Source organism: Melanerpes formicivorus, unplaced genomic scaffold (assembly GCF_026170545.1).
Source record: "Melanerpes formicivorus ecotype bairdi unplaced genomic scaffold, bMelFor1.0.p_v2 SCAF_8, whole genome shotgun sequence".
NCBI classification, from domain to species: Eukaryota; Metazoa; Chordata; class Aves; order Piciformes; family Picidae; genus Melanerpes; species Melanerpes formicivorus.
Window position 1 is genome coordinate 23,033,220 of NW_027142360.1, and position 17,742 is coordinate 23,050,961.

The 17,742-nt window shown below is 43.0% G+C and overlaps 3 protein-coding genes across 4 annotated transcripts; 2 read left to right on the forward strand and 1 right to left on the reverse strand.

Annotated features, from left to right (window-relative positions):
• Positions 1 to 8,195: 8,195 nt before the first annotated feature.
• On the forward strand, positions 8,196 to 9,108 carry LOC137443200 (histone H1.10). The gene has a single exon (XM_068142670.1). The coding sequence runs from the start codon at positions 8,218 to 8,220 to the stop codon at positions 8,881 to 8,883; it is 666 nt and encodes a 221-aa protein (XP_067998771.1). The 5' UTR covers positions 8,196 to 8,217; the 3' UTR covers positions 8,884 to 9,108.
• A 458-nt stretch (positions 9,109 to 9,566) lies between these two features.
• Positions 9,567 to 10,566, reverse strand: LOC137442747 (histone H2B 1/2/3/4/6). 2 transcript variants are annotated; one of them, XM_068141717.1, is made up of 2 exons: positions 10,229 to 10,566; positions 9,567 to 9,925 (listed from the first exon to the last, which is right to left on the reverse strand). In XM_068141717.1, the coding sequence occupies exons 1-2, from the start codon at positions 10,539 to 10,541 to the stop codon at positions 9,897 to 9,899; spliced, it is 342 nt and encodes a 113-aa protein (XP_067997818.1). In that variant the 5' UTR covers positions 10,542 to 10,566; the 3' UTR covers positions 9,567 to 9,896. The 2 variants fall into 2 exon arrangements, with proteins under 2 accessions (XP_067997818.1, XP_067997817.1); XM_068141716.1 differs by lacking the exon at positions 9,567 to 9,925 and having other exon boundaries at positions 9,932 to 10,566.
• Positions 10,567 to 10,828: 262 nt separating this feature from the next.
• On the forward strand, positions 10,829 to 17,397 carry LOC137443201 (histone H2A.J). The gene has a single exon (XM_068142671.1). The coding sequence runs from the start codon at positions 10,882 to 10,884 to the stop codon at positions 11,269 to 11,271; it is 390 nt and encodes a 129-aa protein (XP_067998772.1). The 5' UTR covers positions 10,829 to 10,881; the 3' UTR covers positions 11,272 to 17,397.
• Positions 17,398 to 17,742: the final 345 nt, after the last annotated feature.

Here is a 17,742-nt window from a genome sequence, read left to right on the forward strand (position 1 = left end):
TAAATAGGTATGTGAAAAAAAGGTTGGAGGATTTATTAGACCAGGTGTGGCATGCTGGGAAGACAGTTCATGTGAAACTGTCTTAAAATATGGCAGAGGAGGGACAGAGTCAATGACCTACCTCTGCGGCCACAGGTGCCCTGTTGCCCATGTTATTTTCCTCCCTGAGCTCTGAACTTCTTTCAGAAAGACACCAAGAAATCTGTCCAGCAAGTTCTCCAGATAGTTTCCCAGGACCAGGATGGCCCAATTAATAGCACACTCTGCAAATCTGCTCCTGCGTTCTGATCTTTGACTCCTTCTCTTAGACACTTACTCTGCTTTCTAAATCAATATTTGAAGCAGCACAGGTCTCCTGATATTCTGATCACTGATTAGCTAGATGTAAGCTAAAAAGGCATATCATGGAGGCATTGTAAGCATGATGTTTCTTGCACAGCTAAGACTGATTAGTTTCTCGCCTTGCCTGAGCTCCCACACAGCTGCACTGGGCAGTAAGTTTCCTGTTGAACTCTGCCAACTCTTGCAGAGTCGTAAGTACTTAACAGCAGCTGAAGTATTAGTGTGTCCAAGCAATCTCTCTGGGGCATTATTTTCCAAGTAATGAATCAATTGTGGGCATCCTTGTAGGAATGAATTAAATTTTGTCTTGAGCTGTGTGTTGCTGGAGAAAGCCAAGTCTGGAAAATTTTGTGACGTGTGTTGTGTCAGTGTCTACTGCTGTGCTTTGCCTTTGTTACAATAATAACTTGGTTAGAAAACCAAATACATCGGTTGGAAACCCCAGCTGGTTACAGGCTTTTGTTTAGTCTTAAGCTCTAGACAGAGTAGCAGACTCCTTTTTAAGGATCCAGCAGCTGAAAAAGACCACCACAATCCATAGGTGCTTTCCAGGTCAGACCAGACATTTCTTAGCTCATGCTGAGGAAAGTAGCTGTTCTGCTTCAAGTGCAGAACTTTGCACTTCTCTTTGAGAAACTGCATGAAATTTGTCTTGATCTATACCTTAGGTTTATTAAAGTCTCTTTTAGTATTATTTCTTGCTCTATCTACCCTCCCTTGCTTAGGATCATCCACACATGCTAAGTGTGCATTCTTTCTTATCAACCACCAATTAATACCAGGTATTCAGCTCTGGGGCACTGCTCTCTTTTCCATGTGTCCCCTAGGTTGAGTCACTAAGTGACTAAGTACCCACTACTAAGTTGTTAACTACCGCCCTTTGACCATGATTCACAGTCAATATTCAGGCATTTAACAGCCTGTCCATATACAATAAGAGCCTAAATAAGAATTCCGTGTAAAAATGGTTCCAAAAAATCCTACTAAATTCCAGGTGTAATGTATCCTGCACCTGTGCCATGCCCACACATATTATCTCTAAATGCAATTCTGTGATAATTAACAGTTCTTAGACCTCAGCGATTTTGTTTGCTTTCCACCCATCAACAAGAGTCAATAAACCAAACTTTTATTTCTGATAGCTGTTCAATGATTTTTGGAGGGCCTGCTACCATCTCACATTACAATGTCTACTATGTCACTCTGTATTAGAAATTATTTCCTTATTGCTAATGTGCTGCAGCAAAGAATTTTCATTGTTGTATTTATTACAATGCATACTGAGGAAAGATCACTTCCTTTTTCTTCATGTTTGAAGTGTTTGAGAAGGTTTTATCCTTCCTCTTTGAGTCAGGAAACTGCAGAGGGTGTGCCTTTCCCTTAGGGAATAGGTCTTAGACCTCTCTGATAACTGCTGTTGCTCCATTCTGTGTATTCTATCATTGTTTCCTTCTCACTACTTGAAGTACTAAAAATTGGAGTAAACTTCAAGCAAATCTATGCTACTCCTGGCTTGAGAAGACGTTCTTCACCTGTTTTGCTTTTGTTCCTTTCTAATATCTAGTAATCTATTGCAACCTGGAGAACCAGATCTACTTAAATGTTAATCAATTGCTACTGTCCAATATTTGAAAAAAAAAATAAGTATCTCCTTCCTGATTAAATATGTCATGTATTTTTAAAGACAACATCTCAGATTTATAAGGCATGTTTGAAATACACCAACTGCCCTCCATCATTCTTGTATTTCTTTTCTCACTGGTACTCACATCACTTCTTACACATGCCCTATAGATTCAAATTCAGAGGGTAAATAAAACAAACTGGGGTTGGGACTGAGACTGAACGGTGTAGAACTCTCTTTAACACAATGTTTTAACTTCATGCTTAGCAATCATAAACCTTCAATCCTTTGGGGGGGGGGGGGGGGGTGGGAGGTGTGAGAGACCAAATTTCATAGATTATTAGTTTCACACCTGATCTTTTTCTACAATGAAATAAAATGAGACAGAAAGAACCATTGCAGGGTGTCAGGGAGCTCTAGGTAAATAATGCATCCTATGCTGTGACTCTTTCTACAATTAACTTTGGAGCTTTCTTCCCCTGTGTTTTACAAACCAATGTCTCTTTTGAGTGCTGCAAATTCTTTATTTTGTTCATATTTTCCTTGAATTTGGCTGAGCTGCTAGCTCAACATCAAGGATGTGCAGAGGCTGCAAATCTGAACAACCTATAACATGGAATGACTAACTATGTATTTAGTTCTTGCCCAGTATTCTTCAGATGCCTGAAGAGTGACAGAGTAGCTGCATAGGCTGGGAGCAGAGCTCAGTCTGCTGCACATCATCAGAAGTAAGTTTTCAACATCTTGTTTCTTTTTTACTCAGCATGAAGTGCTACCTTTGATAACTTAGACAATGACATCTAATAACATGTACATCCTGAGTGCCAATGAAGGAGTAGGACACAGATTTTTCTACACTGATAGTCTAGTTTCAAGTTTAATCTCTGATTGAATCAGTGTTTGCAATATGACTCAGAAAAAAACAGACAAACAAACCCCAAATAAACAACCCACCATAAACCATAAAAAACCCTAAAAGCAACAACAACCAAAAAACCCACCCCAAAAGAAATATTTTCTTTGCACAGTATTAAGCACCTGGGAGAATTGACAGCATATAACCTTTAATTATTGAGAGTTAGTTACAGATGCATTTTCATGCTTTTTCATGTAGGTCCCTGTATTTCTTTGTCCTTTCTCCAGCTGAAAACCTCACAAAGTTAATAAGTGTACATAACAAAGTAGAATAGAATCCTGCTCAGAGCTAGGATTGCTATGTGTAGCAGTAGTGCTAATAGTAATGTCACTTATCACTTCCAGGGGAGGGTGGAACAAAGTGAAATTTGATACAAGAGGATATCTGATCCAAAATGTTTCAGAAGGTGGAAGGAATATTCTGATGCTTTCTGGACATACAAGAAGATTTTAAGGCTGATTCATTAAAATGCACAACTCTTTTTTTTTTTCTAGCTGGTTAGCAAAACTTTGTGGCAGTCAGGGAGTCACTGATCAACTACATTTTGATCACTCCAGAATTTAGGGACTTCTTTTTTAAGTGGCAGCTTTGCTGAGACTCCAACTAGACTCAACAAGTTCTGCAGGTGTGAACAATGTGATAACTCATCCAAATCAGGGCACTTCAGACTAGACTTGACAAGCTTTGAAACTAAAGGTCTATGTGAGATGCAACAGTGTTTTTTGAAGCTCCCTTTATTTGACTGCAAAGATTCAGAATGAGGTCTGAGTGACATTTAAAGTTAATCTGCACATAGGTTTCACAAATTAACTTGAAGGGCATTAGTATTTTGTATATAATGCTGCAGGAGATTATTGTTTCCTCCAATCAGTACTGTTGAGATGCACCTGGAGTGCATTGTCCAGTCTTGGGGTCCTCAGCGCAAGAGATACAGGCATAACTGGAGTGGGACCAGTGAAGGGCCACGGGGATGATTCAGGAAGTGGAGCATCTCTCATAGGAGGAGATGCTGAAAAGCCTGAGACTATTGCACTAGAGCTATCTGGAGACTCTAGCTAACCCTTTATTTTGAGCATGGGGGTAAAGTCTGTTGCATTAGGTGTTAGATTAGGAAGTTTCTTAGGAGAAGTGATTGCCCTAACACTTTCAGTATCTTTTTGTTAGCCTACTTGAAGTATCCATTTAAAAGAACACAGGCTTCTGCACTACTGACAGCCCTTTGGCGTCTTAGCTCTTCCCTGCTACATAAACTTTGCAGATCCTGTATCAGTATTGATACTACAGTTGCAGCATGCCAGAGACACAGCTGTTTTCTCTTGATTTTAGAATGGTGCTTTCATTATTAGTATTGAAAGTATACCTGACTGTCTGCAAAATCAATCTTTGTCAGGAAGTTAACAGGCTTCACTTAAAAGGTTGTAGTTTTTCCACAAGAGCAACTTTAATTAAATGACTGTAAGCTTTCAGCTAAATTTGGCTAAATCATCTTATCTGAAGTGTTCTCCTGCAGTCTGAATGTCTAATTTGCCTCTATTTATCTAATGTCTAATCTGTTTCTTCTCCATGTGAAGCTTCTGTCTTGCTACGATGAATCTTGATGGTTTCTCTGCTACACCGTTTTTAGGAATCACTTCTTATATCATATATGAACTATTGTGTTTTGAAGATCCTTGCACTGGATCACAGGCATTTTTTTAGGATCTTCTGTAATGTTCACTAACACCTATACTGCTAGGTAAGGAAGGAATCCAGGCCACGTTGTGTGATGATGCATGGAAATGAGGTTCTATTTTGGAGAAGCAAGAATGTGATTAGGAGACAAGCAGAGACTGCATTCAGACTGGGTGGTTGAAAGAAAAAAAAAGCCCAAGAGGGCCTCCATGCTTTTTTGTTTGATTCAAATTCATTATACAAAAAGTCACATGTGAAAAGCTGTGTTTTTACACAGAAACTGCAAATATATATTTTTATTATTATTACCAGCTCACTCAGAAGTTTTATGTTGGGTTTTTTTTTGTTTGTTTTTTTCCATGCATGGCAGGGAGAAGTCTTTTCTGTCAGGTTGAAAATTTGTTCCACACTCTACCACTCTTTTGATAAGTTCTGTGGGGGATACTTACTTTACTTTGTACTATTTTTTTCCTTCTCTGTAAAGCACCCAAGGCAATATTGATGTTATTTTGTTAGATAGTGATTGAACTTTATACAAACTGAGAACTTTTATTTTAGTCTAATGTTGCATTTCACAGCTCTTTCCCAAAATGCAAGCCTGACAATTGTTTAAAGCTTCTTGCAATCTTATCCAATTAACTAGAAATGTCATTGTTGAGGCCAAAGAGGGAGAAATACCCGGGGGTGAGGAGGGGTGGGAGGGGGGAATAAAATTCACACCACTTCATATCTCTAAAGTCTCGTTCTTGGGAGGGGAAAAAAAAATTGCACTTCATGAGCATACTTTGTAAGACCAGAAAAATGCTTTGCTGTTGTACTGCTCAGAAGTAGACCAGGAATAATTCTCCGTGCAGAACAGAGCTAGTGTGATGGTTGAGGAATGGGCACAATAAAGGACGCTGACAAATAATGCCGGAGGCCAGCTGCCAAGGCTTCCAGAGTCTCAGAGTAATAGGGAAAAGCAAAGAATTTAAGAAGTGCAACTCAAAACAGAGAGCAGAGAACCGTATAAATAACATGCAGATTTTCATGGGCTTGTAGAGCATTAAAAATGGCAAAAGTCTTAAATTCTGCTTCTTGAATATCTCAAATAATGATTCTTCCTCATTCGGTTTCCTTACAAAACTAGAGGTGGTCTTGTCCCTTTAAAAGTTGTCACAAAGTGCAGACAGCAATATCCGTGGGCTGTGATGGAGTGGAGTTCAAGTGGTTGCTGCTACTTAAGGACCAAGACATGAGAGTTTTTCCACCTTCTGTCGTTATCTGTAAAATGCAGCCTGTTTATCGGGGGAGGGGAAGAAATATTTCTTTTCATGATGGGCTGAGAACAGATTTACAAAGAGCGATATTAAAAGTAAACTTGCCCAAATGCGTGGATGTGATGAAAGGAGCTGGTGAAGAGTACTCACTTTGCACCAGCAGTTACCCAGTACCAAATCAGTTTAAAGTGTAATAAACCAGAGTCATAGGCCTTTAACACTAAACAAGTGAAGTTGCAGAGGTTAAGGCCCGTTGGGCTTCTTTCAGTCTTTATTCCCAGAATAATGTGCACTGCAGTATACAGACCTGGAAAAATAACAACCCTTCCAGGCTGTCTTTTGTGTCACTTGCAGACTGGTTCTGTGTTATGTTCATCTCCGTTCACCTAACCTGGAAAATACCCCTAATACCCATGTCTTGCCAGAAGCAACTACATTTTCACCTCTCAGAAACATATTCCTGCTGTTTATTTGGGTCACCAGCATGTACTTTAAAACCCTGTGGCTACTGTGGATTTGGTCTAGTCACTTGCATTTGAACAACATCAATTTCACAAGAAATGTGGCAGATTTCACAGCCCACTATAGTATGATATTAGGCTTGTGTTTTTTTACTGCAGGGTACTGAAAAGTCTAATTTTCCCCTTGCTCTTGTTTTCCTTTTCTCTCCTTCAAATTATATATTATCTGGCCTATATGCAGACATAACAAAGACAGAACTTCAAGGAAATAAAACCCCTCAAAACTGGCAGTTCTTTGTTTTCATTTGTGCTATTCTAATGTGTCTGTTTTTTTTGCTTGCCATTTTAATCTCAACTATTCAACTAATGTTACTTATTATTAAGTTTAACTTAGTTATCTCTTCAACGTTTAATCTATGGAAATGAATGCCATACTATTTGTAGAATAGAATCTCAAATTCACCCATGTTAGAAGAGATCCTCCTTTGTTGAAATAGTCCCCTGACATTTGGCATGACAAACGTTTAGAAAGCAGAATGGAGCAAAATATTAAGCTTAGGCTTACTTCGTTGTTTGCAATGTGGGACAAAAATCTGGTTGCTTTTTAATTAGACACCAATCAAGGCTTTTGTGTTCTGATTTAATGAAAAAAAAAAAAATGCCCCAAACAACTCGTATCTGTCCTTAAAAAATTTCCTTAATTTCTATTGTCAGTTTGTGAGACTTAATAATTAAGGGGGATTATAATAATTGATACTGATTATGATTTATGAGGATGCTGTGAAAAGTATTTCAATATTCTGAGGGTTTGGATGAAAACATAATTAGCAACTATTTCACTTTAAAGCTGAGAATGGCAGCTTTCATAAAAGATATGGGGGGGGGAGGGAAGAAGGAAAAATCACCACCAATTTGTGTCTATTTATAAGTAATATTGACAATGTTCATGTGGGCCAGATTTCCACGTTATTTAATTTATCTGAGGGGAACTGAGGTTTCAGCTGGCTCCATTAATGTTTGGGCAGCATAAAATACATTATAATGTATCTACATCTTTTTTACATTTCTCCCCAAAGAGCCTGCTTCTGACTTTTCTAAGTCCTAAATACTAACAATATACACTGCAGTAGCTGAGAAAGTGTCAAACTGGCAGTTTATCTGGAATTTATATGCATTAACTAGGCAATGACAGCTTCGTTTTAGAAACAGAGGCTATTTGTAAAAATATCAACATCTTGCTATTCACTACCACAACACTGCAAAAATTGCAAAGCTCTGGCAAGTTCCAAACACTTTTCAACAATATATATATTCCTCGGAAGGTCTTTCATTTTCCCCAAAGCCGAAATTCTGAAGAAATACAGTATCCCTAATAGCTAAAGATATGGTTAAGGGAGCCGAATCTTTATCCATATTCAGAGCTCAGCCATGAAATTGTGTTACTTGCTTCTCTTTGAAATCAATTTACGACAAAAATACTGAAGCTGCATCCTCGGTTTCTATCCTAATCTGGAGAAAAGCCCCTAAAGAATAAGCCTGCGTTTCGGGGAAGACTTTTTGTCTAGGGGTTTTATTTTAATTTAGAAGGAAAAACAAAAGTTTGCCGTTCCTGGGCTCTGTCTGGCTTCACAACGCGGCGTTAAATACATCTTTTCTCTCTCATGTGGGGTCCTAACAGTAAGAAACTCCCCCGGATGAAAGTCCACCGTCTTCTCTTCACTGCCCCATGAAACTGGGGTGATTCGGTGACACGTATTTTACGAAAAATATGAATTTATAACTCCAAAGAAACACAGACTCAGAGGACGAAAAGCTCTTCCTGGCTAACAGTTAGGCGGGCTCTGCAAAGCACCAATCACAGATCACCGCTTCGCTATAAATTCAGGCATCGGGGTTACTGTAGCCCAATTACTTTCTTTTGATTAGGAAGAAGTCTTTGCAGCGATGTCGGAGACCGCGCCCGCCGCCGCGCCCGCCGTTGCGGCCCCCGCCGCCAAGGCAGCCGCCAAGAAGCCGAAGAAGGCGGCGGGCGGCTCCAAAGCCCGCAAGCCTGCGGGCCCTAGCGTCACCGAGCTGATCACCAAGGCCGTGTCCACCTCCAAGGAGCGCAAGGGGCTCTCCCTCGCTGCGCTGAAGAAGGCGCTGGCCGCCGGCGGCTACGATGTGGAAAAGAACAACAGCCGCATCAAGCTGGGGCTCAAGAGCCTCGTCAGCAAGGGCACCCTGGTGCAGACCAAGGGCACCGGTGCCTCCGGCTCCTTCCGCCTCAGCAAAAAGCCAGGAGAGGTGAAGGAAAAAGCCCCCAAGAAGCGGGTAGCTGCAGCCAAGCCCAAGAAGCCGGCGGCCAAGAAGCCTGCCAGTGCTGCCAAGAAGCCCAAGAAAGCTGCAGCTGTGAAGAAGAGCCCTAAGAAAGCTAAGAAACCTGCGGCTGCTGCAGCCAAGAAAGCGACCAAGAGCCCCAAGAAGGCGACGAAGGCTGCCAAGCCCAAAAAAGCAGCGGCAGCAGCCAAGAGCCCGGCCAAAGCGAAGGCGGTGAAGCCCAAAGCAGCCAAGCCCAAGGCAGCCAAACCCAAAACGGCCAAGGCAAAGAAGGCAGCGGCCAAGAAGTGAAGTGTGAAGTGGAAGTGCTTAAACCCAACGGCTCTTTTAAGAGCCACCCACTGCTGTCCCCAAAAGGGCTGATACACTCCACTAAGGAGTTCCGTGCCTGCAGCAGAGCGGACCACAGGCAGCTATCCGGGTGGGACTTCCGTCTGTGGAGTGGATGGGACGCTAAACTTCATAGCGCGGTTACGCTAAGACCTGGAAAAATAAAGTTTACATTCTCTGTGAAAATGCTTTCTAAAGGGTGACTTTTTCTGAGCCCGGCAAGACGGGGAGGGAGGGAGGGTGGAAGAGCTTAGGGCGTTTATCGCTTCGGGGTGTGGAGGCTTCTTTCAGAGACTTAACGAGCACGGTTCCTAACAGCCTGGTGCGACTGCCACACCTCTTGGTGACCGTAGCCGGGAACTATCAGCACGACTCCTCCGTTTCCTTGGCAATGACCTTTTCTCTGCCAGCGCTGTCGTAGGGCAGGACTTAATTTCTGCTTGATTTCGCCAGTCTTACTTTTTGAGATTTGCGGGGCAGGGCGGAAAGGGGTAGAGCTCTGCCGGGGAGTTCCCGAGCCTCCGCGAGAAGGGAGCTTTACGCCCGGGGATTCGGCAGAGCCGGCTCCAGTACGGGAAAAGAGGCCGAGCTGAGCGCAGCCATCGCAGCACCGAAAGCTCCGTCGCCGGCTGAGATTGGTTGACGGGAAAAAAAAGCAGCTACTTATTGGCTAATCGGAAAATTTCGAAAAGCCCGCCCTGGCTCCGCGCTTCCCCAGACTGCTGCGTTCGTACATCCTCGGGGGAAAAAAAAAAACTGGCTTCCCAAAGCATCTACCCGAAATCAATGTCCTCGATTTTCTACGCCTTTCCGTTATATATTGCTGCTCCCTGTCTTCTCGTACTGTTGTGGAAAAAATAAGTAGGGCTATCCCAGAAGAGTTACATACATACATATATATATATATAAAGTTACCCTACCCGTTTATTTTCCCGTTTCTGAGGGCGAATGTGTTCGTGTAGCAATTGAAAGCTTCATGAATTTATTACAGCTCTGTATAGCCCTGTAAGATAAAAGCATACGCGTCGGGAAAATATTTTAAGATTAATGCATATAATAGTTAATGCATTTGTTAAAGATGCAAGGTAATTAATGGATTAATCACTGCAAGGTCCGATGGCGTATTTCACACTTCATACATTAGGTACTTCCAAACACTAGTGTTTAAAGCTCTTTTAAGGAGTATGTGGGTGGCTCTTAAAAGAGCCTTTGGGTTAAAACTGATGGTCGGAGACGCTTTACTTAGAGCTGGTGTACTTGGTGACAGCCTTGGTGCCCTCGGACACAGCGTGCTTGGCCAGCTCACCGGGCAGCAGCAGCCGCACAGCTGTCTGGATCTCCCGCGAGGTGATGGTGGAGCGCTTGTTGTAGTGCGCCAGGCGAGAGGCTTCACCGGCGATGCGCTCGAAGATGTCGTTGACAAAGGAGTTCATGATGCCCATGGCCTTGGAGGAGATGCCCGTGTCGGGGTGCACCTGTTTCAGCACCTTGTACACGTAGATGGAGTAGCTCTCCTTGCGGCTCTTCTTGCGCTTCTTGTCTCCCTTCTTCTGGGTCTTGGTCACCGCTTTCTTGGAGCCCTTCTTGGGCGCGGGAGCGGACTTTGCTGGCTCAGGCATTTCGGTACAGCTTCTCTTTCTGCACAAAAAGATCGGCAGCTGAAACAGTCGCAGCCCCTGTATTTATAGCGCCGATATGCAAATACCCGGCTTCATGTTCGCCCAATGCCATTGGACTGTCGCGCACTGGGGCTATACCGTTGTCTCTGATTGGTGACAATGCGATCCGTCTGCTCATTGGTTGTGTATGCAGTAACTGCTCCCAGCCAATCACCAATAGCTAATCCCGCCCAGAAAAGGGATAAAAAAGGAGGAGCCGCTGCCTTACTAAGATTTTTTTCTGTCTTGCCTTGCGGGTGAGGGTTTGGGCCTTCTCTTTCAAACACATTTTAAAAAAACAATGTCGGGCCGCGGGAAGCAGGGTGGCAAAGTTCGAGCTAAGGCCAAGTCGCGCTCCTCACGGGCCGGGCTGCAGTTCCCCGTGGGCCGCGTTCACCGACTGCTGCGGAAAGGTAATTACGCGGAGCGTGTCGGGGCTGGGGCGCCTGTTTACATGGCGGCCGTGCTGGAGTACCTGACTGCTGAGATCCTGGAGCTGGCAGGCAACGCTGCCCGCGACAACAAGAAGACGCGCATCATCCCCCGCCACTTGCAGCTGGCCATCCGCAACGATGAGGAGCTGAACAAGTTGCTGGGCAAGGTGACAATCGCGCAGGGCGGAGTGCTGCCCAACATCCAGGCCGTGTTGCTGCCCAAGAAGACTGAGAGCCACAAAGCAAAGAGCAAGTAAAACCTCCATAAACTCAATGAGCAGAACTGCTCAAGGAGTCTTTAAGTGACGATAATTACAACCCAAAGGCTCTTTTCAGAGCCACCCACACTGTCACAAAAGAGTTGGGTTGCTTTCTTAACAAATATGCTTTGGTGATAAAACTTGTGCATTTAGTTCAGGGAGCTAAAGCCATGTGCTGTGGCAATATCTGAAAAGTTTTGTTTCCTATTTGATAGAAGTGATATATTTGCTTTCTAACTTCCTTTTATTGAAATAACACTGTACTTGTTACTGTTTATTAATTGTCTTGTAGCTTGTAACATGATTGCTAACACACTTGCTCTGTGATGAAACTGCTCAGCTTTTATGTCTTCTATGCTGCTTATAGTCAAAAGTATGGGAGGGCAGAAGGGTGGCTAAAAGGCTCAAAGCTGTGATACCATGAAACTGATGCCAAACAGATGTAACTACACGTAACAATGGAGAAGGGTTCCATTTGTAAGCCTTTACTCTCTAAAGTGTCTAAAGCTTCTTCGACTTATAATGTTTATACAGCAATCAAATCAGAAATGTTTTAGGGAAAGCAACCTGTTTTGCTCTAGATCCTTAACTAGTTAGGCCTGCACTGTAAAGCAACTATTCAGCATCTTTTAATTCAGAAGAAACCTCTTGCAACACAAGTATATTCCTGTTTTAAGTAGGACTTTCAAGCTTACCACTCTTAAATTATTTTGATGTGCATAGCTATTCCTTTGTGATATCAGTTAGCCCTGGGCAGTTAACATTTGCAGGGAGGCCTTGGCACCCACCAGTCCAGCACCTCTGCCCTCCCCTTTCCCTTAATGGGAAGGAAAAATCCCTTAGACATGAAAGAAGGAAAATATTACCTATAGTAAGACAGTACTTCCTGTTCTTCTCTCCACCATCGAGCTGTAGCAGGGAGGCTTTTTAGGTACTACTGTATCATGACCCAAGTGGGAAATCAGAGATCATTTGTAGAGAGAAACATGGAGGAGAGTTTTTGGAAGCATCAGACTATTCTGATATAGTGACAGTAGCTGTGCATAAGTGGGTTCTGGTTTGGGTGTTGTTTTTTTCAGGTGGATTCCATATGCTTGGGCTGTGTTTTGGATTTATTTTGTTGTTTGTTTTATTTTTAATCACTAGCACTTATGCTTCTCTTTTTGAAGGACAGAGGTGATTTAAACTGTCTTTCATAGTGCACAAGTCTCTTCTGCATTTAGTTCCCAGAAAAGACCATTGCATGTGTGTATTGTAATCATGGAAGGGCTTAGATTGGAAGAAATCATCTAAAATTATGTAGTAAAACACATCTTGCCACAGGCAGAGATGTCTTCCACTAAATCAGGTTCCTCAGAGCCCTGTCCAACCTGACTTTAAACACTAGAAAGAATGGGACATCCTGCAATTCTCTGTACACCTGGTCCAGTATCCCACCATTCTTGTTGGGCATAAAAAAGTAATAGTCCTGGTATCCAATATAAATCTACCCTCTTTCAGTTTAAGTTCATTGCCTTTTGTCCTCTCATCAGTCTGTTTATCTCCCTTGGTAAAAAGTCTCTCCATCTTTCTGTATTGAAAGGCTGCAATAATGTATTCTCAGAAACCCAGGCTGAATAATTCCCACTCAGCCTTCATGGGAAAGATGCTTTAGCCCCATAATATTTTTTGTGACCCTGCTCTGAATCTTCTCCAACAGGTCCATGTCTTCCTTGAGCTGGAGACCTCAGAGCTGGGCACAATAGTCGAGGGGAGGTCTCACAAAAGTGGATTAAAGGGAAAGAATCACCTCCCTGTACCCTTTAGGCCAGACTGGTGTTGTTTTGCATTCCAGGTTCTGATGGGCTATCTGGGCTCCAAGCACTGGAATTGCAGAGAAAGCCAGGTAAGGGTAGGGCTGTATGTAGTGAAGAGGCTGATTATTTATTTTGTTTCCTGTGTAGAAAGCATGTGATAGGGCTCTGCCCCTTTGAGTGTAGAGGCAAGTCCAGCACATCTCTCAAAATTCCTATGATCTGACCAAAAAAGTTCATTATTCTTTCAATTTAACTTCAAACACCTCTTACTTTACTTATTTCTCTGTTTGCCTCAGGAATTACAGTTTCACTCTCTCCAGTATTTAGCTTCTTCACATTCCCTGGTTCTTGTTCTTAGCCACTATTGATTGCATGGGTTGTGGACACTGTGCTGCAATCACACCAGTGAGGCCTCTTATTTCAAATTCCTATAAATGAGAGGGATTATGTGCAAAGAATGATGGCTTGTTGCTTTCAAGAAAATCCCATGGATTGAGGATATGTAGTAAAGTTTAAATGAGCTTTCTCTCACATATACAGCAAAGTGTATCACTGAGTTCCAACACATCTTCACATTCTAAAGAACTCATGATGGGAAAAAAAAACAACCCTCTCCAACATCTAATGTTATAGACCCCAGTTATATTTGAGGATAATTCAGTGGTGTCAGCACAAAAGGCACAGAACTGTGTAGTTAAGAGGAAAGAAAGGCTTTACTCTCCCTTTTCACCTTTATTTTGTCTGCAGTATTAGGAACTAGGTACTCTGTTGAAAAGATCCTTACATTACTTTCATTTGCATAGCAGTATTCTTCTTACAGGTTTAGTAGATACAGGTATGGATTTAAATTGCCATATAAGCTTTCAAGAGAATGAAGACTATCTCTGCAGTTAGATACAATACAGTGATGGGATGGTTTGGTTTGGTTTGTTGGTTTTTAATTAATGATGTACTTTCTCATGCAGCCATCCATGGCAAGATGTTCCCTTCCTGAAACAAACAAATGCAATTTCCTCATTAGTGTTTAATGAGGAACCAGGGTAACTATCCTAACTAAACACACTTGAAAAGCTGCATTATTTTCTTTGTAGTGGGGCAGAGTTCTGGAAAGGTTTAATTTCTCACAGTACTTTCTCCTACTAATATTTGTAGAAATTCATGAGGAAAATGTAGTCCCTAAAGTATGAAGATTGGATCCTAAACTTTGATCCAAATTGTAATTGCTGTCTCTAATAACAGTAAAAGCAGCTTCATTAGGGAATGTATTTAACAGCAAAACTTTCTTCCCCTGTTAATTATTTTTGTCCAAGAAAACCCTCTGACCCATAAGGGAGCCGACTGTGACAAAACCAGAAATAATCATGAAATATCTCTGTAGCTACTTGTGGCAGCCCTAAGGCAAAGCAACCTTTGAGAAGGCATGATAGTAAATTGTATCAAAGGTGCACCACACTTTGGGGAAAGGGCTTTCTAGATAATCTCTAAGTTACTGGTCTCATCCACTCATTTCTGCCAGGACACTTTGGAATACAATTTTCCAAGTTTTCCGGTAGTAATACTGCTAGAGAAAAGTTGTGCTTGGGATACTCACCATGCACTTAGGAAGATTTAAGTATAAATTATATAGACATTGAAAGATTGTGTGCTATTTATTTAGGTTTCCTTTCATATTCCTTGTTGTTTATAAATGCCTCAGGAAACATCGAGACCCAGACATTCAGGTACAAAGAACAAGGCAAACTTTGTGGAGCCAATGAGCAATGCCTGACACCAGCCTGGCACATCCACTAATGACAGACTTTCTGGTGAACCTACAAGCCCTTTTGATTCACTCTGTTCAGTGGAAAAGCTAACATAATCTAAATGAAAGCAGGTTTTACCTGTTTGTGTTGTTTCTTTTTGAGTGTCAACTCTTTATTACATGTTTGAAATAGTGCATTGTATGAAAATGGAATTCACAGTGATAATTATAGCCAAAGAGAATACTAGTGCCTTTTTGGAGACCTCTCACTAAAATATTAATATCTCAGTCATGCTTCCTCGTGAATGTAGGAAACATATTCTGCCAAGAAATATTATGGAGATATTGCATAAATTATGTAAAATATATCCTGGAATGAAATTACATAGCATATTTAAAGGATGTATATCAGTTATTATGTTTTGGCAAGATTCAGTGATCTCCAGAGGACACTCCCAACCTTTACTTTTGTATGCTTCTATGACTTTTAAAAGAGATAAATAAGGCTGAAATGTACAAAGTAATAATAATATGACAAATGGGAAGTACCACAGCAATATAACTTCTATTCCAAGTAAGTAACATTTAAAATCTTAACACATTTAGTTAAAATATTGCTTCATAGTTCTCAGTATTTATTAACTCACTTAAAGTGCAACAAACTGTAAGCAGCATATATATGAGGCGTGTTATAAAAAGTGGGAAATGAAGCACAAGTTTTCTGAATTACTCATTTGCAGAATATATACTTGGTTATATTTCATTTTTCTGATGTCATACAGGCATATGGATAGCAATGTCTACAATGTTTTCATTTTCATGTGGGAAAACATTGCACACAAGCACGTCTTTATTTCAGAGGCCAGGAGAAAGTCCAGAGCCTGAGGCCAGAAGTCCCCGTACGGCGAGGCTGCGGGGCCCAAGCAGTCTCTCCAAGCAGCCGATGCCAGAGGCCCAGGTCTAGGCATTTCCTAGCAGACCGCCTCACTGAACACTTGTCTATGATTAAGGCTCTAACTCCCTGTTTTAGCACCAACTAGCTCCGTGCAGGGATGAAAGTATCGAACGCTCGGGGACGGACTTAGGCCTACAAGAAGAATAGGGAAGATGCCAGGAGAGAAGTGCCGAGGAAGACAAAGATAACAGAAGACTCGCCATAACCGCAACAAACAAAGAGCTGTCCAGAAAATGTTCCTCCGCGATATCCGCATAAGCGGAAGCGGGAATAGGCGGAGGGGAGGGGCGGTAGCGCAGAACGAGGCTCCGGATTGGTCCGATTCTGCCGCAGACCCGCGGGCAGAGAGAAGGGACGGGCCAGGACCGGCAACAGGGGCACCGCAGCACGAAAGGCAGGCCCAAAGCCGCCCCTGCTGCCACCGGCGGAAACCCAGAGCCGCCTCGCAATAGTCATGACGTAGGCCGGACAGGGGAGAAGGGGACGGGACAGGGGAGAAACAGCACGAAGTGAGGCTGCCAGAGGGACAGGGCGGCACGAAATAGGGAGGCGCAGGGCAAGAGCCCAGTCCTGCAGCCCAATTCTGATCTCCACGGGCAGAGCCCGCGAGCGCGTCGCGGGGACCGGTGCCAAGCAGAGCCCCGCGGCCGCATCTGACGGGAAGCGCGTTGAGCCGCGCGGGGGTGGCGGCCTCGGGGGCTAGAGCCTGGAAAAAGGGCGGAGACTCCCGTTGCCCTCCCGCCTCCCTGCGCAGTCCTCAACCAGGTCGGCACCAGGGAAATACAGAAGGCCTGTGATAGCATGGTGTTGAGGGGTGCTACGCTCTGAGATGTGCGTAGTTATGTCTGGCAGAGGCAAAGGCGGGAAGCAAACTGATTTCTTCTACTGTGATATTGAGGCATCTCTTCATTTATCTGAGCCTCTTTACATAATTTAATGATAAAAGGATTAATAGATAAGCTAATTAAAATAGCTCTATCTTATATAGTTGATATATACTATCTTGTCAAGCCAGAATATTTATTTTTCAGCAGACATTTCAGACAGGGGAGAAACAGCAGGAAGTAAGGCTGCCAGAGGGACAGGGCGGCACGAAATCGGGAGGTGCAGGGCAAGAGCCCAGTCCTGGAGCGCAGTCCTGATCTCCTCGGGCACAGCCTGCGAGCGGGTAGCGGGCACCGGCGCCAAGCAGAGCCCCGCGGCCGCATCTGACGGGAAGCGCGTTGAGCCGCGCGGGGGTGGCGGCCTCGGGGGCTAGGGCCGCGAAAAGGGGCGGAGACTGCCGTTGCGTTCCCGCCTCCGTCCGCAGTCCTCAACCAGGTCGGCACCAGGGAACTCTAGTACGGCTCTGCGAGGCTGGTGCTGTACAGGGCTATGTCGTGTCACGTGTATACCTATGTCTGGCAGAGGGAAAGCCGGGAAGTAGGCTTATTTCTACTACTCTGAGATTGAGGCATTTATCTGAGCGTCATTGCATATTTTTATGATAAAAGCTCTATTTTATATAGTTGATATTTACTATCTTTTCAAGTCAGAATATTTGCTTTTTAGCTGACTGTTGGGTCAGAAATAATGCCTTTTTTTACCTTAAAGAAGTTATTTTTGAAGAGCAAGAGAAGAGAATAAGTGCTGTAGGGTTTTGTTTCTTACTTGGTTTTTTATTCTCTCTAATATATTGAAGTCTTTGGACTGTTTATTAATAAACACAGTATAATGTGGACTTGTTCTGACAGCTGCATCATTGAATTGTAAAAAACACTGGCAGCCTAGCAGATGAGGAAGAAACAGATGTGTAAGCTTGTCTGCAGAAAGGATGAGTTCTTAGGAACCCTGATTCATCCTGTCTGAGTCTGAAGTAGTGTTCAGGCATAATGCATTTGAAAGGACACTTTGAGGTGTTTCAAGGCCAGGTTGAATGGCGCCTTAAGTAACCTGGAGTGTCATGTCCGCACTTTTCTTGAACAATTCTAGAGACT